This window comes from Bubalus bubalis, chromosome 12 (genome assembly GCF_019923935.1).
Source record: "Bubalus bubalis isolate 160015118507 breed Murrah chromosome 12, NDDB_SH_1, whole genome shotgun sequence".
In the NCBI taxonomy this organism is placed as follows: Eukaryota; Metazoa; Chordata; class Mammalia; order Artiodactyla; family Bovidae; genus Bubalus; species Bubalus bubalis.
Genome location: NC_059168.1, coordinates 66259265 through 66282325, shown reverse-complemented (window position 1 = coordinate 66282325; position 23061 = coordinate 66259265). Strand labels below are relative to the sequence as shown.

General features: G+C 41.3%; 1 protein-coding gene and 1 long non-coding RNA gene across 8 annotated transcripts in view; one reads left to right on the top strand and one right to left on the bottom strand.

Moving 5' to 3' along the window:
* PPP3R1 (protein phosphatase 3 regulatory subunit B, alpha) overlaps positions 1-23061 on the top strand; it is a 123648-nt gene that overhangs the window by 15364 nt on the left and 85223 nt on the right. The window contains exon 3 of one of the 4 annotated variants that reach the window (XM_006077645.3): positions 7499-8497. The exons of the other annotated variants lie outside the window; for them this stretch is intronic. Within the exon in view, the coding sequence (XP_006077707.1) occupies positions 7499-7663 (165 nt within the window). The 3' untranslated portion in view covers positions 7664-8497. Of the gene's footprint in view, positions 1-7498; positions 8498-23061 lie in introns of those variants that run through there. 4 annotated transcript variants of the gene reach the window in all.
* The window catches only part of LOC102407521, a 37005-nt gene continuing 22642 nt past the window's right edge, over positions 8699-23061 (bottom strand). For 2 of the 4 annotated variants that reach the window (XR_329236.3, XR_003102327.2), the window contains exons 2-4: positions 20031-20229; positions 9659-9753; positions 9268-9440 (exon numbers count right to left, since the gene is read on the bottom strand). This is a non-coding gene — a long non-coding RNA (uncharacterized LOC102407521). Of the gene's footprint in view, positions 8848-9267; positions 9441-9658; positions 9754-20030; positions 20230-23061 lie in introns of those variants that run through there. The other 2 variants (XR_006543454.1, XR_006543455.1) reach the window with 2 other exon arrangements.

Here is a 23061-nt window from a genome sequence, read left to right as displayed (position 1 = left end):
CGTAATATCCTGGTCAGGTTTTGGTATCAGGGTAACACTGGCTTCACAAAATGTATTGAGACATATTCCTTCCTCTGTTACGTAGAATCAGTATTTTCCCCTTAAGTGTATGAATTTATCAATGAAGCCACTGAGCCTGAAATTGTCTTCCTGGGAAGAATTTTAATTACAAATTCAATTTCTTTAGTAGTTAGAGATTTAGTGATAGTTTGTGTCTTTCAAAGAATTTGTACATTTGTACACCAAATGTATTGGTATATGTTGTTGTTTAGTCTCTAGGTTGTGGCCAACACTTTTGCAACCCAATGGACTGCACCCTGCCAGATTCCTCGGTCCTTGAGATTTCCTAAGCAAGGATACTGGAGTGGGTTACCATTGCCTCTCCCAGGGATCTTCCCAATGTAGGGATTGAACCCAGGTCTCCTGCATCGGCAGGCAGATTTTTTTACCACTGAGCCACCAGGGAAGCCCATTATTGGTATAACGTTGTTCCTAATCTAAGGATCCCATGTTGTTACCAATATAGGATCAATAGTGATAGCATCTTTCATTCCTAATATTGGTAATTTGCTTTCTTTTTCCTGCTCAGTTTTGCCTGGATTTATCCATTTTAAAGAGTTTTTAAAGAAGATTTTAGTTTCATCAGTTTTTCTTTACTGTTTTTCCTTTTTCTGTTTCATTGGTTTCTGCTCTTTATTGCTTTTCTTCTTCTTACTACTATACAGTTAAAATGAAAAGAACTGGCAGTGTCAGCTTTTGGAGAGAATGTATCAATAGAACAACTGAAATTCATATTGCTGGTGGGAAAGTAAAATGGCACCATCACTTTGGGAAAGTTTAGCAATTTCTTATGAAGTTAAGCATACTTATAAGACTTAGAACTTTTAACCCTATCTGTTCAGCTAAGAGAAATGGAAAATAAGGATTTACTAATAAAACTTCAAACGGTACAGGAATAGAGATGTTCAGAATCCAGTAGGAATTGGTAGGTCATACCACAGTAAAAGTCATAGATGCTTATTACACTGAATTTGTTTACTAATGAAGTAACATCATGTCTCTATCAATACAGTAAGTTCATTCTGTGCTCCTAAGTCAATGAATTTCAGAGTCACTTTATTCTTGATCAATTTCACAAGTCACTGGTGAAATTGAGTAGAATGGTGAATGGAGAGAAGTACTCTGGGGATTCTAGGTCATATGGTTGTAAGACCACCACAGAAATTGTTTAAAACAAATTCTTCAGGACTTCTTGGTGGTACAGTGATTAAATATCTGCCTTCCAATTTAGGAGACATGAGTTCAATCCACAATTCGGGAAGATTCTATATGCCATGGGGCAACTAAGCCCATGTGCTACAATTACTAAACCCACACTCTAGAGCCCATGAGCCACAACTACTGAACCCGCACAGCGACTACTGAGCCCAAGTGCTGCAACCCAGAGCCTTTGTGCCTAGAGCCTTTTCTCTTCAACAGGAGAAGCCACCACAGTGAGAAGCCCATGTACCGCAACTAAAGAGTAGCCCCTGCTCTCCTTAGGGAAAGCCTGCACAGAGTAACAAAGACCCGGCACAACAGAAAAAAAAATTAATAAAATATTTACTGTTTATTAACAAGTCAAGATTCCTCACTTATTACTGAGGACAACAAATGATTCTCCTCTCCTTAGAATCTGATGGGTTCCCCTTCACATTGGTTGTGAAATTAAAGTGTACCAAGGCTTGTAACTTGTAAGAACACTAAAGTAAATGTCCAGGTATATAGTAGAGTGTCAGTTTCAGAATACGATAGACTGGGTGGCTTAAACACCAGATATTTATTTCTCACAGTTCTGGAGGCCGGAAGTCCAAGATCAAGGTGCCAGCAGACCTGGTGTGTAATTAGAACACTGTTCTGATTCATAGACAGCTTCTTTCTTACCATGGGAGAAACAGATAAGGAACAGAGAAACAGATCATCCCTCTCATGTCTATTTTTATAAGGGCACTAATCCTATTCATGAGGGCTCCATCTTCCCGCCATAATTACTTCTGGAGGATCCCACTTCCAAATACCATCACTGGGGATTTAGGCTTCACCATATGAATTTTGGGGAGATACAGTCAGTCTGTAGTGGCATCCTAAAACATTCTACACATAACAATTTATAGATGTTCTTCTCATTCAGGGAGGAAAAAGAAACGCTGTTCAGTAGCTTGTAGCTCATTTGCTTGTACACTGGTTATCATTTTCTAGATGAAAATGAGGAAACCTAGATTCTTGACTTGCTCCTACCACTATCTGGCTGCAGAGTACTAGAGCAACTCAGTTAACCTCTCTGAATTAGTTCTTTCATCCACAAAATGGAGATGTTAAAACCAGTCACAAGACTGAATGAGATTAAATGATAGTAATTGTGTATTTTAAAAAAGAGAGCTATTAAATGCACAGAATTATACTGTGTCTAATTGCATCACTGGGGAACTTGCCTGGGTAGCTTTTCCTTGGAAGGCACAGATGGGTTGGGAGCGGGTAGAGAGCTGTGTAGTTGTTTCTGTTCTTCAAAAACAATGTCAGCTTTGAAGACCCCATCTGTTCTTAGCCAGAGCAGAAGAAATCATGAGTTAGGTAGAGATGGCCAGGAAACAGAGCTCCAGAAGGAAGAATACAAAGAGCGCTTATGAGAAGTTAAAACAATTAAGATGTGGGAGAGAGGAAAATATATGCCTAGTCACCAGCAGTTAAGTTTACTATAACATGACCTTGAATCCAACATTAATAAAAGAGAAACAGAGTAGAATTTTTAGCTGTGACTTGCTGTCAACATATTTCTGTTTTGGTGTACTGTGTTACTGAGAATTCTTGGATGGAGACTTTCTTAGTTGTAAGGTTACTCAGATGTAAGTGTTGTGCCTTAAGGGCTTTCATTTTTGTTTATTGCCTGTGGTCATAATCATCTTTATTTGTTTTTGTGACTAACTTTTATTTATATCTAGTTCCAAAAAGGCCGCAGTATTGTTTCTCCCACTTACCTAACCTTGTTTCAAGCTGCTCCTGTGAAAGTTTAGTTGGTGTTTATAAAATATTTTTATAACTTAATTCAGTTGCACTTAAAATGTACAGTATCCTACATTGGTCAAAAATAATAGTAAGTCATCTCAGTGATTTGTAAAATGAGATATCAGTTTATTATTACCACTTAAGGGTGGTATTATAAACAAAGTTGTAATGTTTTCATTAGGATATATGTATCCTTAATAGATTTTATTAAATCCCTAGGGTTTGAGGGATATTCATGTTAATTTTTCAGGGGTGATAGATCCATTTCAGCATTTAAAATATTCTTTCTGCTTATAAGAGTAACATATTTCTTGCAGAAAATCTAAGTAGAAAGATAGAAAGAGTTTACTTTGGGAACTATTGTTAATATTTTTCCTTTTTCTTTTCTCTATACATCCTAGTGTATTTGAGCTCATTTTCAGCCATCTTTTTTCTGTTAACATTGTTTTCATCATCTTCTGTCATCATTAAAACTAAATTCCTGGGCTTCCCTGGTGGCTCAGTGGTAAAGAACCCATCTACCAATGCAGAAGACACAGTTTCAATCCCTGATGCAGAAGGATCCGACATGCCCCTGGGCAACTAAGCCCGTGTGCCACAGCCACTGCGCCTGCTCTCTAGAGCCCGCCGACCACAGCTACTGCGCCTGCTCTCTAGAGCCCGCCGACCACAGCCACTGCGCCTGCTCTCTAGAGCCCGCCGACCACAGCCACTGCGCCTGCTCTCTAGAGCCCGCCGACCACAGCCACTGCGCCTGCTCTCTAGAGCCCGCCGACCGCAGCCACTGCGCCTGCTCTCTAGAGCCCGCCGACCGCAGCCACTGCGCCTGCTCTCTAGAGCCCGCCGACCACAGCCACTGCGCCTGCTCTCTAGAGCCCGCCGACCACAACTGCTGAGCCCATGCGCTGCAACAACTGAAGCCTGCATGCCTCAGAGCACATGCGCCCCAACAAGGAGCCACCGCAGTAAGAAGTTCGGGCACCACAACCAAGACATAGCCCCCACTCGCCACAACTAGAGAAAAGCCCGCACAACAGCGAAGACCCAGCAGAGGCAAAACTAAATAAATAATACATTAAAAAAAAAACACCTAAATTTCTGTTTAGAGGTTATACATATTCAAGGTACAGATATACCACCATTTCTCATAATACTTTCCTAAAGTTTTAGGCTTAAATTGCTTCTGGTATTTGAAAATGTTCGCTAAGTTGATAGGTGAACAAGTTACAAAACTCTGAAAGTTTATATTTCTTTAATTACTAATAATACTACATTTGAATATTTTTCAGACTTAGCCAGTCCTTTTAATGAACTGTCAGTTTTATCCAAATGTTCTTAGTAGTTCTTAACATATTTTATGTTAAGGATATTACTATTTGGTAAAACTTGTAAATACAATTTGGCTTAACATTTTTTCTGATTATAAAAGTAAAATTTGATCATTAAATCTTTAAAGTACCAATAAGTACATAGAAGAAAATGAAACTTATTCCATCAGCAGTAACATGTATAATTCTTTTAATTTAATTTATTTATTGGCTGCACTGGGTCTTCGTTACTGCACGCAGGCTTTCTCTAGTTGCGGAGAGTGGGGGCTCCTCTCTAGTTGTCGTGCACGGGCTTCTCATTGCTGTGACTTCTCTTGTTGCAGAGCCTAGGTTCTAGGTGCATGGGCTTCAGTAGTTGTGGCCCCTGGCTCAGTAGTCGCTTCTCACAGGCTCTAGAGCACAGGCTCATTAGTTGTGGCATGTGGACTTAGTTGCTGCACGGCATGTGGGATCCAAGGACCGATCTCATGTCTCTACACTGGCAGGCAGATTCTTAACCACTGGACCACCAGGAAAGTCCATAACATGTATAATTTTAATGAAATTAATGCTAGACAGTCTTGTTGGTACTCTGCTTAGTTCAGGTAACAATACAGAATAATAGAAATTTTTTATTTAAATATTTACATTTAGAATTGTTACATAGTATCCCACTATATAGATATGCCATAATTAATTAAGGATGGAAATTTAGTATTCAGTTTTTCACTATTCTGAACACTGTGATGTCAAGATAAATTATAAGTGAAATTGCTATACCCAAGTATGTTCACAGCTTTACTTGATACAAATTACCCTTCCAAAAGGCTGTGTAATTCAGTTCCCACTGGCAGGGTTAAGAATACCTGTCTCCTTGTTACTCATTAAAAATCAATATTTTTAATTTTTAATCAACTTTGTTGTATAGTTTACATTTAATAAATATGCCCATTTTAAGTATACTGATCAATGAGTTTTAACAAACACATACCAATCAAGATGTAAAATGTTTCTGTCACCTACAAAAAGTTGCCTCTGGCACATTTTCATCAATCATCTATCCCCTCCTCCTACCTCAGGTAACCTAGGTAACCACAGATATTTCCTCTCAGCATAGATTATATTCTGGGGCTTCCCTGATGGCTCAGCAGGTAAAGAAGCCACCTGCAGTGCAGGACACACAAGAGATGCAGTTTCAATCCCTGAGTCAGGGAGATCTCCTGGAGTAGGAACTAGCAACCCACTCCAGTATTCTTTCCTGGAAAACTCCATGGACAGAGGAGCCTGGCATTCTATCACTATAAACTATATAAATATACATATATATGTACAAACATATATGGAATCATATAGTACATATATTCTTTGGGGTCTGGATTCTTTTGCTCAGCATGACTTTGAAATCCAACCTTATTGCTGCCTGAATCAGTATGTTCTATTTTATTGTTAAGTAAAAAGCCTTTTTATATTAATAGATATACCAAAATGTGTCTATCAGCAGGTAAATGATAGAACATTTGGGTTGATTCCAATCTAGGGCTTTTCTGAATAAAGCTGCATATTTGTGCACAGGTCTTTAAGTCATGCCTTTCTAAAAAGAGAGACTTCATTTTCTTAGCTGAGAGATTTGTGGACTCGAGGTACATCATCCACTGTTACAAGTCAAGCAAATTTTCCAAAGGCAAGTCAAACCTTGTTTTGGGATCAGATTAACAAGATGAGGCAATGCTGCAGGATATAATTTTGAAAGCATCTTGGAAAGCTATCTGGGAAGCACCTGATCACCCTCCCCCTGTGGCAGCCGCAAGCAGAAGGCTCCTATTGCTCACTGCCCTCCCCCCTCCACGTCTTCTGGCTCCTGACAAGTCTAAGAACCCCACTAAGTCAGTGCCTGTCTCCTCCCATGACAAGGGAGGGTCAGAGGAGAAAATAACAGCAGGCATCATGCTATTTAATGCCAGGTCCCCTAAATAGCTCCAGGAGATGGTGGCAGGGTCAGGCTACCCCGCAGGCCACTTGAGCCCCTGCCCAGTGGCCTCTAGGGTATTCTGTACCCTCTTCTCAGCTACATGAGAATTGTGTGCTCATGACTCTGGAGGATTCTGTGCAGTGTTTTCAGGGCCTGTCTTCTGGAAGAAGAAGGCAAATTTCTTGGGAACAAGGAGCATCCCTTATACAAATTTTTCTATGTGCAAGGCACACAGTAGGTACTCAACTGTGGCTTTGGATAATGTATAATCAAAACCTGAGGCATGGGCATGGCTTATAAACACTCAATAGTACTTGAAAGTTAGCGTCTTTAACAAGCAAATGCTTTCAATAAAATAGGTTTTCCTGGAGTTGAAATTAATGATGGGAGGGCAGTTGTATCTTATGTTTAGTCATGTTGTACACACGTTATTTTGTACAACTGTTTTTTGAAACAGAAACCAAAAACAATCATTAAACACCATTCCCTCTCTTCTCTTCCCAATCTCCCTTCTGTGGCAAGCTCTGAAATTCTGAGATTCTAAGAGTCATTTCCAGATCTTAAATTTGGGAAACATATACATTTGGGGAGTTATTTTTATTAAAGGCAATATCATAGCAAATGCAATAAGTGTAATGGGAATATGATTTTATAGAGAAATAAATGACTTACAGATAGCTTTTCAGGAAAATCTCTCTTGTAACGAAGGAAGATCCTTCGTTAGAGTAAAAGGCCTAAGCTTTTATCACAGGAGCCTGGAGTAATTATACTGGTTACTAAAACGTGAGGGGGCAGAGTGTAGGGAGGAGAGTTAGTCATTGCAAACCTCTTGGTGCAGGCATCCTTTGTTCTTGCAGCAGTCCACATCGGTCAGGTCACAATGTTACCGTAAACCTCCAACAAGATGAATGTTATTCTCTGTTATGCAACATTTTACCTCCATATGAGTAGAAAAGTGTACTCTTAAAAGTCAGAACCTTGAAAATGGGCTATCCTGTGTATTTCAGGTAACATTCTTACCTTGAAGCAAAAACAATAGAATGTGAAGGTTAAAGTAAAAGAAACAGCTGTAAAATGGAGTCAGATTTGTTCTTCCCTATTACGCCTCTTCCACGAACATCAGCTGTCCATTACTAGTGGCAGAATGAGTTTTTGATGGGGTGTGTTTCTCTTCCCTCAGTTCACTGACATTGGGACCTTTGAGACGATGTGGCAGGTCAAGTTCTACAATTACCACAAGCGAGATCACTGCCAGTGGGGAAGTCCCTTCTCTGTCATTGAGTACGAGTGCAAGCCCAACGAGACCCGCAGTCTCATGTGGGTGAATAAGGAGTCCTTCCTCTGAAGACAGCACTTTCTGATGCTGCTGGACAGTCTCTTCAGAGATCCACTTTTAGATAACCCAGCACAAGCCTTCACCAAGGCACACCACACCATTGCTGTGTCCTGTCGGGTGCCAAGGACCCATTAGCCCCGATTATTTTTGAAAGTGTAATTCCCCTCTGATTCAGTATCCCTGACACAAAAGATTGTGATGTTCCCTCCCCAAGGGGCTCTCTTTCTGTATTCTGTATTGATATCCCTGCCTCCAATTGTTCTTGGTCACCCTGGTGACCTCTTGGAGGAGCTTCCTGGAATCTTCAGGCCCTGTCCTGCACTTAACTTCTCCACGGATGACTGTGCTGTTTTGTTTCCAAGTTGAGTGCTTCCCTCTTTTTTGTTAAATGTTAAATAAAAAATAACAATGTGCGTGGGTTCCATCCCAAGTGTGCTATGGTAACATGTAACTTGCAATGTTTTCCAACTCTCAAAGCAGGCTTTGTGAAAATGTGATGCAAACAGCAGTCAATGGGACTCAAGTGTTGTGCTTTCTACAAGCAGCTTGGCTTTTTCAGGGAAGGATAATGACAGAAGAAAAGGACAAATGTTTAAGGATTTATAACTTAGTAAAACTCAAGTAATGTATTGTGCTGTGGCCTAGTGAAAGTGGGAGAGAGCCTTGTGTGGACCACTGTTAAGATGACCAAAAGTGACAAGGTTACCTTTTTGGTAAGTGATTGTGGTGTCCAAACAGGCATCCTGATGGCCTCCCTACATTGCCCTCCACTTGAACTTTGTAAAACTGTGTATGGAAATGTAATCAACTTTTGATATTTCTTAATAAAGATATTGAAAATCATCCTTGACTTCCCTTCTTAGTTTGGGCAATGTTCAGCAGGTAGACCTCTGCTTCAGGTCAGCTCTACTAAGACTGTTCCCGAGTCCAAACTGGTACTGCTAACTGCGTGACAGATCAATAAATCAAGAGACGACGTGTCAGGTCAAAGAATAGAACTTCATTTGGAAAGCCAGCAACCCAAGAAGATGGTGGACTGGTGTCCCAAAGAACCATCTTACCTGAGTTGAATTCAGGCATCCTTCAGAATACTAAAAAGGGAGGAAACGTGGCTGATTGTTGCAAACTTTTAATGTCAGTGTCGTTTTTCTTGCAGCTGTCTGCATAGGTCAGGTCATGGTGTTCCTGTAAACCTCCAACAAAACAAATGTTATTCTCTATGTTCTGCAACCTTTTAATCTCTCTATGATTAGAAAACTGGTACACTTTTAAAGGTCAGAGCCTTGAGAATGGGCTTTCCTGTGTATTTCAGATGGTAGGCCACATTCTTTTACAAAAGGTACAGAGCCAGCATGACAAAGCACAGGCAACAGAACACAAAGATTAGAGCTAAAGGAATAGATCCAATATGAAGTCAAGTTTATTTTTCTCTGTTACAAGATCTCCACCTATGTTGCAAGGCCAGGGGGATATACCTGGAGTAGAATTAGCACACTTACTCATTGATCAATTCTGACCCTCACACAGGGAATACTCCACCTGGCTCCAACAAAGCAAATGCAGGCTTGAGTTCTTGGTGAACAATCAAAAAATGTCCCTCCCCTTCTCTCCATTCCTTCTTCCAGGGTGACCAGTCCCCCATCAGCCAGCCATGTAGCTGAGCTGTTTGAGGATGTGGCTCTGTAACTGTGCGTGTCCATCAAGGTAGAGGCCTCCTTGCCTGCTCCCAAACACTGTAAGACACCTGGCACAAAGCCAATATTCCATGCAGGTTGAGGATAAATCTCTAAAAGGCAAAGAACCATTCTCTTGAAAAGTGACTTAATGGAACTTCCCTGACTGTCCAGTGGTTAAGACTCTGTGCTTCTAATGTAGGAGGGCTTGGGTTTGATCCCAGGTTGGGGAACTAGGATCCCACATGCCATGCAGTGTGGCCAAAAATTTTTTTTTAATATATATAAATATATTTGCATATAGATGAGGGAGAAAAGAAAAGTAACTTACCACTTGGTAACAATATGTAATGTTCACTTGGGAAGCACAAATCCTACTGGGTTGGAAAAAGTTAGTTGGGGATTTGTTTCTTGCTGCCTGTGAACCTGTAAGAATGAAAAGTGAAAGTGAAATTCACTCAGTCGTGTCCGACTCCATGCAGTCCATGGAATCCTCCAGGCCAGAATACTGGAGTGGGGAGCCTTTCCTGTCTCCAGGGGATCTTCCCAACCCAGTGACTGAACCCAGGTCTCTTACATTGCAGGCAGATTCTTTACCAGCTGAGCCACAAGGGAAGCCCAAGAATACTGGAATGGGTAGCCTATGCCTTCTCCAGGGGATCTTCCCAACCCAGGAATTGAACCGGGGTCTCCTGCATTGCAGGTAGATTCTTTACCAACTGAGCTATCAGGGAAGCCTGGGACTGTTGTAGAAATGAATTTGGAAGACTGGCCGCAGAACCTCTGCACCTGTATGTTACTTACCTGCAATGAGGCTGGACTGCCAGCAGGGCCCAGTAATGCCTTGAACTTGGGCTAATCGTGAGTGGTATTAAGAGAAGAGTATGCTTCTCAATTCTCTTGTTTTTCAAAAATGGCAGTGTCTATTACAACTGCTGCTACATGTTAGCATTAATCCATTCCTAATTACTGTGTTTTAAAAGTTAACACTTGACTTCAAACATTGAGATATTTAAAGTAATAGATTTACTACAGGCAGAGGCTTAAGTTTTCTTCCAGAATATCCAGGGGAAATGCAGAGTTACTAGAAGGTGGAGTAAATGTGAAAACCACATATCTTAGCCTGTTGAAACATTTGCTGAGTCAGTATTCTCATTTGGGAAACAAGCTAGTGACCCATTCATCAGAGCCTTAGTATTTGTTTTGAGAGGTAGAAGCAGTATCGTGACTTTGGTCATTTTCCATGTTTTTTTTTTTTTTTTTTTTTAACTAGAGGCTTCCAGTTTTGAGTTTGGAATGACTTAAGGTAGGGCTGGGGGAAATATGGCCCATATCACTGAACACACCCTCCCACCAAAGAGAAAGAAGATGAACTCCGACCCAGAAGCTGTGGGGTCCGAGTCCTAGAGACATGTTGGGTGGGTTTCAGTGTTCACCTTTATTCTGCTTGTGACTAAAATGAGCTGGCTAGTGGAATTCTAACACACATTAAAATTCATGGTTTATACCATTACTTTGTACCCCTTATTTTGTTTAAGTGTGTGTGTGTGCGTGTGTGTGTGTGTGTGTGTGTGTGTGTTTCCCTTGAGGCTAGGAGGTAAGGTTGAATCAAGGGAGGTGAGGAGGGGATGAAGATGAAGTAAACAGGAAATCTTAACAGCTAATCTGCCACGTTAAGTGATCTCTCTTGGCATCTCCTGTTCTACTTATGATTGGACTCAAGCCCAGTCTCTCTGGCTACTTCTCGGCATAGCTCGCCTCCTACTCCTAAATTCAAGTGCTCAGCTATATCAAGCTGCTGAGTTGTAACTTTGTCCCTCGACTATCTGGAAGGGCTATTTTTATACAAGTTGTAGCCATGTCTCTCTACTTCTAAGCATCGGATGGCTACCCAGAAGCTTGAGGAACTAGGCCATCCTTCCAATTACCATGATGACTGAAACACTTTGGAACAGGTGGAAGAGTAGAAATGCCTTGAATTTCTATTTTGTGACACCTTGCTTATTGAGAAGTCACTTATCCAGCCATCTAAACCATCCAGAATCCCAGTTGAGAACAGAAAACATGCCCCAAAGTGAAGATCTCTATCACAGATGTCACAAAGTCCAATCACTAAAGGCTTAGGTCTTCTCTCAAGACCTTATGACTCATATTTTAAAGACAGTTCTAACTTATAGGTTGACCTGGTCTCTGGCTCTTAGAAAATTGGGAGCAGAATAACTAGAGGAAAGATGGCAATTTGTAGGTTTATATACTGAAAATAATTTTTTAACAGAGGACAAAGAGAAAAAATATTGAAAGAAGGTAAGTCAAAAAGCATAATAGATAGGGACATAATTCTGAATTAAACAACAGTTTCTGTGGATATCAATAAAAATTGATATATATAATCATAACTCTGATTTATTTAAGAAGGTGATCCATTATCTTCAGAAATGTTACATTATGACCCAGTGTTTTAAGAGTTCAATCTGGAGCCAAGATGCCTCAATTCATAACCTGACTCAGCCTCTTATTAACTGTATGATCTTAGGCAAGTCACTTACTATCTCTTTGCTTCCATTTTCTCAGTTGGAAAATGGAGATAATAACAGTATTTACCTTAAAGAAAGAGTTGTTGTGAAGATTAAGCAAGTTAATGCATATAAAATTAACTGTGACGGACACATAACATTATTACTTGGTGTGTTTGAGCCCAGTCATGTTCAACTCTTTGCGACCCATGGACTGTAGCCTGCGAGACTCCTCTGTCCATGAGATGTTATTTTAAAAGACAGGGGAAAAAATACATTTTCAACTAAAACCATTACAATGCAAAGAAAAAACTGAAGGGTTTAAAAAGATACTCCATGCATGGGTAATGGTCAAAGTTTGTGCTTTGATTTTATATAAAACATGAAGAAGAAGGAGAGAAAGAAGAAGGAGAAGAAGAGGAAGAAAGAGAAGGGGAAGAGGAAGAAGAGGAGGAAGAAGAAGGAGAAGAGGAAGGTGAGGGAAAGGAGCAGAGGAGGAAAAGGAGAAGTAGAAGAAGGAAAAGGAGAAGAATGCATGTAAAGACAATATTTTTAATTATTTAAAAACAAATAGTTTGAATCAGTATATTTTCAGATATATTAGGGAAAGACTTTCTCCACCAACAGGCTTCATAGAATCTCTTTTACAAAGAGCCAGTTCTTAATATTATGTAAACATCAGGACTGAATCAGAAAACTTAACACCAGAGAAAGGTCAAGATTGATGTCAAAAGTTTTGTTTGTTATTTCTTTCAATCCTCCCAACAGCTCTGTGAGGTAGGCAGCACATGTCAAATCTCTGTTTTATAGGGAAAAAATAATGTCTCAGATGTTGAAAAATAATGCTCAAGCTTAAACAGATGATTTTATAAGAAACTATTTGTTCCTCAGTTTCTCATTTGTGAAATGGTGATATTACTATCCACTTTCCGAAGTGTGTTAGGATTAAATAATATGTCCCATGCAAAACACCTTCCTCCTGACACATTGTATTTAAAATGACTTCATCATGTGCCCACATTCCTGCAGTGTTTACTTTTTTTAACTGGTGGTTTTGCCTTCCTTTATTTGCAGTCTACTAGGTCAATGCCTTTCCCTCAAAAAAGTACTGTGGATTGATGAACTCTAGATAGCATATTCAAAAGCAGAGACATTACTTTTCCAACAAAGGTCCGTCTAGTCAAAGCTATGGTTTTTCCTGTGGTCATGTATGGATGTGAGAGTTGGACTGTGAAGACGGCTGAGCGCTGAAGAATTGGTGCTTTTAAACTGTGGTGTTGGAGAAGACTCTTGAGAGTCCCTTGGACTGCAAGGAGATCCAACCAGTCCATTCTGAAGGAGATCAGCCCTGGGATTTCTTTGGAAGGAATGATGCTAAAGCTGAAACTCCAGTACTTTGGCCACCTCATGCGAAGAGTTGACTCATTGGAAAAGACTCTGATGCTGGGAGGGATTGGGGGCAAGAGGAGAAGGGGACGACAGAGGATGAGATGGCTGGATGGCATCACTGACTCGATGGACGTGAGTCTGAGTGAACTCTGGGAGTTGGTGATGGACAGGGAGGCCTGGCGTGCTGCGATTCATGGGATCGCAAAGAGTTGGACACGACTGAGTGACTGATCTGATCTGATATAGATGACTCTAAATTATTGTCAATAAATAGAAGTATTCCATTCCTAGAAACTCTGTATTTAGTTAGAAACCTACAGTTCTCTAGAAACAGATTACTTGGAGAGAAACTTTACTCTTGGAAGTCACAGGAACTACTGTTAGAGCATTAAGTTCAGTTCAGTTCAGTTCAGTCGCTCAGTCATGTCCGACTCTTTGCGACCCCATGAATCACAGCACGCCAGGCTTCATTGTCCATCATCAACTCCCGGAGTTCACTCAGACTCACGTCCATCGAGTCAGTGATGCCATCCAGCCATCTCATCCTCTATCGTCCCCTTCTCCTCTTGCCCCCAATCCCTCCCAGCATCAGAGTCTTTTCCAATGAGTCAACTCTTCACATGAGGTGGCCAAAGTACTGGAGTTTCAGCTTTAGCATCAGCCCTTCCAAAGAACACCCAGAACTGATCTCCTTTAGAATGGACTGGTTGGATTTCCTTGCAGTCCAAGGGACTCTCAAGAGTCTTCTTCAACACCACAGTTCAAATATTTTCTTAGCAAATATGGTATTTATTTGGTATTAATACCAAATAAAAGTATGGTATTTTATTTACTGACAAGTGAAAAATATGACAATATTTTTTACCCCAGTCTCGTGCTAGAACAGTAATCCTGACAAGCACTGCAGCCTCTGGCCATGTAGATCTTTGATTCTCCTTCAGATAGTCAGAGCTGGTTCAGTTTCCTTGGCACCACACAGCCTGTACCCTCTGCTTGGAATGCCCTGCTCCATTTTCTACCTAGCAGATGCCTTCGAGTGCCAACTTAAATGTCATCTCAGCAATCAAGTCTTTCCTGACTCCTCTAAAATGTTGAGTCCAGAATTTTTCTGAAATCATCTTTATTCAAATGCTTTCTTTGATGACCCCATTTCTGAAAACTGTCACCAGCTCCCATCTAACTCCTGCTTTTCTGAAGTTCCCTGGATGACTTCCATGTATTCTGACTAACTCGGTGAAAATGAGCTGACTCAATAAAAAAGCAATGAGATTCTAGAAAGAGCTAGCTGGCTGGCTGACTGGCTGAGAAAAAAAAAAAAAAAAAAAGGCAAGAAGTTTGGGATTTACTAGCCTTTAACAGATTAGTTCTGCTCCCTTTAAAGGAGACTGAAAGTAGGCAAGTGGATGAGAAAGGAAAAGCATCTGAGTTTTCTGTCCCACATTTCTTAAAGTGAATATGTCTTTTCATGTTAGTATCATTAATGATGACAGGATTAAGGTGCGTGGTTCTTGGAAAGAGTCTATTTATGTCAGGGTCGTCATTTTGTGCTGCCCACCACGTGTTTATAGCTCTTTGCTCTCTAGGCATGTGACAGGATTGCACTCTCATGACGGGGGTAGGGGCATGTGAGAGGAGCTCAGGTCAATGAGCAGAAATGACATGAGTCACCTCCAGGCTGAAATAGCCAACTGTCTGCACAATATCCAGCAGAGCTCTCTTTCCTTCGCCATGGCAACTGGCCACTTTCAAGATGGTCCATCATCCTGCATCCTGATGTGAGAAGACACAGAGCAGAGCCCTAGCCAACCTTTATTGGACATGGAGCATAAATGAGAAATAAACTGTTCTCCCTAAACTTTTATTGTGAAAAAGTTGAAACAGAAAATGGAAAGACCTGGACAACAAAGACAGCAAAAATCCACATACCCATCACCTGGACTTTGTAATTAACATTTTGCTATGATTACTTTATCACTTATCTATCTATCCATTCTATCTATCTATCCATGCATCTTTCTATGCTGTATCAATCTCTCTTTTTGGAGGGGGAAGAATGAGAAACTATTGCAAAACACTACTGAGATTAACTGCTTGTTTATTATCACAACATAGTCCAGGCTTTCCTTGGCTACAACATCTGCAGAGCCCTGGCCAGCTACTCTCTCTTTCTGTTGAAGATGCTGTTAGTGGCAACCTCACTCCTTGCTTGAAGAAGAATTTAAAATGTTAAAATTACTTGACAAGAATATTGTTGAATGTTCAGAAAAATTGCAAAGAAGCATTGTGAATTTCTCAAAGCTGAAATAGCTGGGTTTTTTCCTTTGGCTTTATCAGTCACTTTCTCTTACCAAAAGACATATATATATATACATACACAGAGAGAGAGAGAGAGATTCTATAATACCAAAATTTTTTTCTTAAGCTCAAAGCCTGGTTGGAATCTTGATTTTCTGACAGTTTGTTCTTTATGCTTGTATTTTGTCATGGAGTAAGAGTGTATCGGTATATAAGTGTGCTGGATATCCCCCCAAATCTAGAGGATTACACCTTGAAATTGAATAAATATGATAACACTGACAGTTCATTTTCAGAAGTCTCATGACTCTAGCCTAATGATTTCAGAGTCATGTGAGTTATACTCAGAAGAACAGGTATGATGGGTGTAACTTTAAATCATCAAGTTCCCATTACAAGAATGTTTTTCCTGAGCTAAGTAGCTCTTGCTCGTCTGAGTAGGAGGGAATAACTGAGCCAACTTGCCTCGGAAGACAGCCTAAGAACCCACTTAGAACTTGAGATCATGAGAATTTGTCCTCATCCTATAGAAGTAATCTAACCTTGGATGAAGGGATGACAATTCCCTTCAAATATTGCACACAGGTTATCTTCTTTAGCTTTTCTATGGAGCTTATTAACCACTTCCTGGTTTGTTTTTTTTTTTTTTTTTTTAATGTGATTAAGGCTTTAAAATAAACCTTGGATATTCAAAGGGAGTTTCTTGGGTGACGGAATTGTTCTGTAGCTTGTTAGCGGTGATACTTGCATGAGTCTATAAAGGTGTTAAAACTCATAGAACTGTATGCAAGACACATGCACACACACATAAACAGATTAGTTCTACTAAAACACATTAGTTTTACTGTATGTTTACTTTTTAAAAACCTGAACACACTGATACAAAAAGGCCCAGGAGATTAGAAATCAAGCTGTCACGGTCAAACCGTCTCTACAAAGCATCGGAATAAAATTCCAGAGGGCAGTGCACTGAACAGACTTCCAATGGGTGGCTATCAGGGCAGTCCTCTCCTCTTTGCTTCATTTATATAAATCCTTACGGAAAACTGACAGTGAAATGTTTCTCATAAACCATCAGAGAAGAGTTCAATGTTTTTCACAGATGAGCTACTGATCCTCTGTGTGTCTTCATCGAGGCTGGCATCCTGAGACTAAAGATCAGGCAAGCCAAGGAGGCTATCCCTGAGAAGGCAGAATCTAGCAAATATGGGTCAGAGAAGTACCTAAATCAGAAACTGGGTTAGTTCAACTGGGTTAGCTTCAGTGAATCTGAGGAAATCAGTCTGTAGAGCTGAGAAGACTTTCACCAGAAGGAAAGTCACAGGAATGAGAAGTCAAGGTTAGTCTAGGCAAATCCACACAGCTGAGGTTGCAGGAACGGACTCTGGGAGACCTGGAGCTCTGCCCCCACTGAACATCTGCTGCTGAAAGACCCGCCTCCACACAGGTGCCTAATTCGTGTCCACTTCTTGTCTCTGCAAGGGGTTTGCAGTCTTGGCTTTTTGCTTTGGCCAAGGTGGTCCTTGGCAGTTCCACATTGTCTAGAACCTGGGACTCTTTTCAGAGCTCATTTATCTCAGGAGGGAAATTGCCTGAGCAGACTTGAAGGCAGGGGTGGGAGCCACCTGCTGAACACACCAGGGAGCATTTGGCAGGGTGGGTGGGGAAAGGAGATAGAACAGAGGGAGGGGGCTGGGAGCTCTCCCACTCTCTCCCTCCCGCCTGCATCTGGTGCCCCAGGAGTTGCTCTTGAGCAATGCCTCTCCAATGAGTTGGCGTGAACTTGTACTTGTTCCTCCCTGAGGGAATAAGGGAAGACAGGCTGAAAGCCGCTAAAATGCTTGGAGAACATCCAAAGGGAAGCTTTTCACAAATGCAACATATTAATGAAAACAGCTTGGGTCTGGCTAAATAGTGACTCTTGGAACAAAACAAACAGATGGGAGTTGACGACAATTGTTCTGAAAGAGAAACAGTCCAGCCCTTGTGCATAGAGCCTGATGCTTCTTGAGAGTCTTCAGGGAATTCACTGCACTGTGGCTTTCTCCAGCTTATACTGATATCCATTTATTCTCAGGAGTACCAACAACCACTGCATCAAGGGAACTCCTATGGGCATAAGCACATTCTCCAATGTATGCCATCTCCAGGAACAAAGATTCTTTGCTGTTTCTTTTTTTCAGATTATTTGCTTTGCATTCTGGGGGTTGGCCTCTCATAGGTCGTTGGAATGATCTCAGATGCTTGTTAAAACGTAGATTCCTGAAGTCTACCTTTTCACACCTGCCAAATTAGGTGGACTCTCTGGGAGGAGATCCAAAGTATCTGCATGGTGTTTACCAAGAAGGAGGGGGTTGGGGCAGGATGGAGTGGGAGGTTGAGGTTAGCAGATGTAAGCTTTTGTATATAGAATGGATAAACAACAAGGTCCTACCACATAGTACAGAGGATTATATTCAGTATCCTATGATAAACTATAGTGGAAAAGAATATTTTAAAAAGAATGCATATATATATATATATATATATAATAAATGAATCACCTTGCTGTATAGCAAAGTGTACAGAAATTAAACAGCATTGTAAGTCAACTATACTTCAGCTTTAAAAAAGCACCTTTGTGATCCTTATCTGAAAGTTTAGAAACCATTGCCCTAAGGTCTTTTGATGGTAGCCCTTCTCTTTAATGTACAATTCTTCTTTCAACAAACATTCATGTGCCAGCTACTCTGTAGGACAGAAAATGAAAAGAGTACTACAATAGATGTTCGAGTTGCTCATTGCCAGGTAATTACAATTAAAAATGCTATGCTAGAAAGTGATATAAAACACACAAGGAGAGAGGAGGAGCCTGCAAGAGTCGGAAGGCAGCTTCGTAGATGGTATTTGAGCTGCATCTTGACCAATGAGAAGAAGCCCTTCAGGAGGATGAGAGAAAGCACATTTGAGGCATAGAGAAGGTATGACAGGGTATGGGCAGGTGAAGGCATATGATCCACTCTGTAAGAAGGGATTCTGGGCAGCTGGAACACAGGGGATAGTGGAGGAGGAAAGAGACCTAGATCTGACCATGAGGAGCTTTGCATAGACGCTGAGCAGCTTTGGCTTTCCTCTAAAGAAATGGGAGCCGGGGGGATATTTGAAGCATAAAGTAACAGGATGGTATGTGTGGTATAGAGTGAGCTCCCTGTTTGGTGCAGGGAGAGGAGTAGAGAAGCATCCACATTGGGAGAGATGAGGAGGCCAAACTGAGACAATAGCATGTAGGGGCAGAGAGGTCTCTGAAGGAGGAGTTAAGGGTCAGTGAGAATACAGAGAGAGCTTAGACCACACGGTGGAGAGGCAGAGGGGCTGTAGCTCTACCTTTAAGGAAATGAGGTCCATATAGATTCGGCAGAAGAGATGTGAAAATGGCCAGCTGGAGTCTAGAACCTCATCCGAGGGAAGGCAGTTTCAATGCCCACATAACTCTTTCAGCCAGCCTCACACTGGAGCTTGTGAGCAAATTGTCATGTCTGGGCCGTTTGGTGACAGTCTGCTGTGCTATGGAATAAGTTTAAAGGTATCTGTTAAGTCAAACAACAAGGTTCTACCATATAGCACAGGAAACTACATTCAATATCCTGAGCTAAGGCCTAATGGAAAAGAATGTTTAAAAAGAATGTATGTATATGTACGACTGAATCACTTTGCTGTACAGCAGAAATTAACACAGCATGGTAAATCAACTTACTCAATAAAAAGATATCTGGTAAGTGGTAAAATCACTCCATAATATTTAGTTTGATTTCATTTCTGTTTTTAAAAATTAAGGGCAGGTAGGTAGATTGGGAGAGAGAGAGAGAAACAAGGAGAAAGAGAGAGGTCAGAGTTGGAGGAAATACATAGTAAAGGCAAGTTACTATTAATAAGGATGAGCAGTGGGGTTGGGAGAGGGAGCAGAAGAACCCTTGACAATTTATTCTGAATTCTTGCACATTTTCAATTTGTTCTTAACCATGAGGTCTGTGGACGTAGGTTTTTGTCGCTTTTTTACAGCAACTTTTAGAAAGATGCTTACACATCTTCTTGGCGGCCGCTAGGTGGTACTAGTGGCAGGACAGATTGGATGGCCTTGGAGCTTCTTGAGCTCATCCATGACACCCGTTTGTGGATCTAACTTCTAATTTCAAAGAGTGAAACAAATTAAGGCACCAACTACTAGAGCTCAGGGCTGCAAGCCCTTAGGCTTCCTTTTTATTCCTTCTTTAGGTGTGAGAAGAGGATTTTCTATTTAATTGGTATCAAAATATTTTCAAATAAAAGAATGTTCTTTCTGTATCGATCTAAGTTGTACAGTTTGGTTCACATACATTCAGTTCATTTCCAGATCACCACCTTGCAATGATACCCCCAAGTCAAATCTTAATCAGGTGCATAAAAATAATTGAACTCTTCTCTGTGATGCAACTGCATTACCTGAGGTTCCCTCATTCCAGACCCAGGCCTCTCTTTCCATCCACTTACCCTTAATTCTCGTGGACAGTCACATCTTCCATCACCTCAGTTGATGTGGGCAGGAGATAGAAACGTTACACTTATCTTCTTTCTCCATCCCTCGATAATGAAGCATGTGCCATTTCACTGCTGGGAGATTTCCCTCTTTTCAGCAGGACTTCTTTCCTATCCTGAGTGGTCTGAACTAGCTAATGTGTTGTCCTTTGTTCTAAAGCAACGAAAAGTGAAAGTGTTAGTCGCTCAATCATGTCTGATTCCTTGCGACCCCCATCAGGCTCCTCTGTCCATGGAATTCTCCAGGCAAGAATACTGGAGTGGGTAGCCATTTCCTTCTCCAAGGCATTTTCCTGACCCAGGGATGGAACTTGGATCTCCTGCATTGCAGGCAGATTCTCTACCATCTGAGCTACCAGGGAAATATTTCATTCCAAAACCACCAATCCTACTAGATGGCATAGTCTAGCAGGACACAATGAAAATACTCATGTGCTCTCTTTGGGATACCAATGAGGCCAGCCTGGCACACAGAAGCAACTCAGTCCCAAAGAGTGCAATGACAAGAGGTGTCTGCAGTGGCTCTGGCATGGCTAAGGCATGCTCCCAGTTGTAATCCCGACAGGATCTGGCATGATTCCTCATTGCCTTACCCCTAACCTCACCCCATCCCTCGAGCAGAGGCACCGTGCTGAGTTTATCTCTGGATAAAACCCAAAAAGAAGGTCACCAAGGTTACAGAGTTGTACTTGACACTCCCTGTGTGGCTGTTTGAGCCACAGATAAATACCAGAAGGGAGAGTCAGGAACATTCCATGCAAAGGACACTGGATATTAAATGAATATTAGCCACGATCCAAATAATGGGCTTCCCAGATGGCACAGTGGTAAAGAATCCACCTACAGTGCAGGTTTTATCCCTGGGTTGGGAAGATCCCCTGGAGGAGGAAATGGCAACCCACTCCAGTATTCTTGCCTGGAAAATCCCATGGACAGAGGAGCCAAGAGGGCCACAGTCCATCAGGTTGTAAAGAGTCGGTCACAGCTGAGTACACACACATGCATGGTTTTCTTCTACTTTTCTTTTGAACTCTTGCTGTTTGCCAAACCTCATGCAAAGAAAGGCAATGCCAAAGAACGTTCAAACTACCACACAACTGCATTCATCACACACACTAGCAAAGTAAACTCAAAATACTCCAAGCCAGGTTTCAACAGTATGTGAACTGTGAACTTCCAGATGTTGAAGATGGATTTAGAAAAGGCAGAGGAACCAGAGATCAAATCGCCAACATGTGTTGGATCATCGAAAAAGCAAGAGAATTCCAGAATAACATCTACTTCTGCTTTATTGACTACATCACAGCCTTTGACTGGGTAGATCACAACAAACTGTGGAAAATTCTTAAAGAGATGGGAATACCAGACCACCTGACCCACCTCCTGAGAAATCTGTATGCAGGTCAGGAAGCAACTGTTAGGACTGGACATGAAACAACAGAGTGGTTCCAAATCAGGAAAGGAGTACGTCAAGGCTATATATTGTCATCCTGCTTATTTAACTTACATGCAGAGTACATCATGTGAAATACTGGGCCAGATGAAGCACAAGCTGGAATCACAATTGCTGGCAGAAATATCGATAATCTCAGATACGCAGATGACACCACCCTTATGGCAGAAAGTGAAGAAGAACTATAAGAGCCTCTTGATCAAAGTGAAAGAGGAGAGTGAAAAATTTGGCTTAAAACTCAACATTCAGAAAACTAAGACCATGGCATCTGGTCCTATCACTTCATGGCAAATAGATGGGGAAACAATGGAAACAGAGATAGATTTTATTTTCTCGGGCTCCAAAATCACTGCAGATGGTAACTACAGCCATGAAATTAAAAGACGCTTGCTCCTTGGAAGAAAAGTTATGACCAACTTAGACAGCATATTAAAAAGCAGAGACATTACTTTGAGAATAAAGGTCTATCTAGTCAGAGCTATGGTTTTTCCAGTAGTCATGTATGGATGTGAGAGTTGGACTATAAAGAAAGCTGAGCGCCGAAGAATTGATGCTTTTGAACTGTGGTGTTGGAGAAGACTCTTGAGAGTCTCTTGGACTGCAGGGAGATCCAACCAGTCAATCCTAAAGGAAATCAGTCCTGAATATTCATTGGAAGGACTGATGCTGAAGCTGAAACTCCAAAACTTTGGCCACCTGATGTGAAGAACTGACTCATTTGAAAAGACCCTGATGCTGGGAAAGATTGAAGACAGGAGGAAGAGGGGATGACAGAGGATGAGATGGTTGGCTGGCATCACTGACTCTATGGACATGAGTTTGAGTAGGCTCCGAGAGTTGGTGATGGATAGGGAATGGACAGGGTGATGTCCTGGTGGTGATGGACAGGGATGGACAGGGATGCATCCTAGCATGCTGCAGTCCATGGGGTTGCAAAGAGTCAGACACGACTGAGCGACTGAACTGAACAGAACTGATGCTAGGTATTTCATATATCTCGTCTCATTTGATTTCCTAAACCATCCTGTAAGTCAGCATTATTGCTCCATTTTACAGATACAGAAAGTTTCAAGTAACAAGCTCGGGTTTATCTATTTTTGAAGCATGTCTTCTTAATCTTTATCCTGTTCTGAAGCTGGTGAAGGGCTCTTGTTTAGAGGTCTGTTTACACCACATTTGACAGACTACTGAGAACCCTTAGTCTTCCTCCTCCCAACTCTGTCCTCTCCAAGAGGGGAGGAAAGGTCAAGGCAGAAAGTGAATGTAAACATCCACATGCTTTGTAATGATACACACTTTTTATACTTTGTATACACTTTTTCATTACACATTTTTTAAAGATAAAGACTATGCTTTTCAGTTACTTCTTGTCTTTCCTGGGAACCTCCCAATATGCTCCACCCTCAACAATCTTTTTTTAAACACTGTGCTGCTTCAGGGACTGACTGGCCTCTTGTTCACATCTGGAGTCAGGAAGGTTAGGGATGGGATACAACCCAAGGCTTGTGATTTTCTGTAGGTCAAGATTATTTT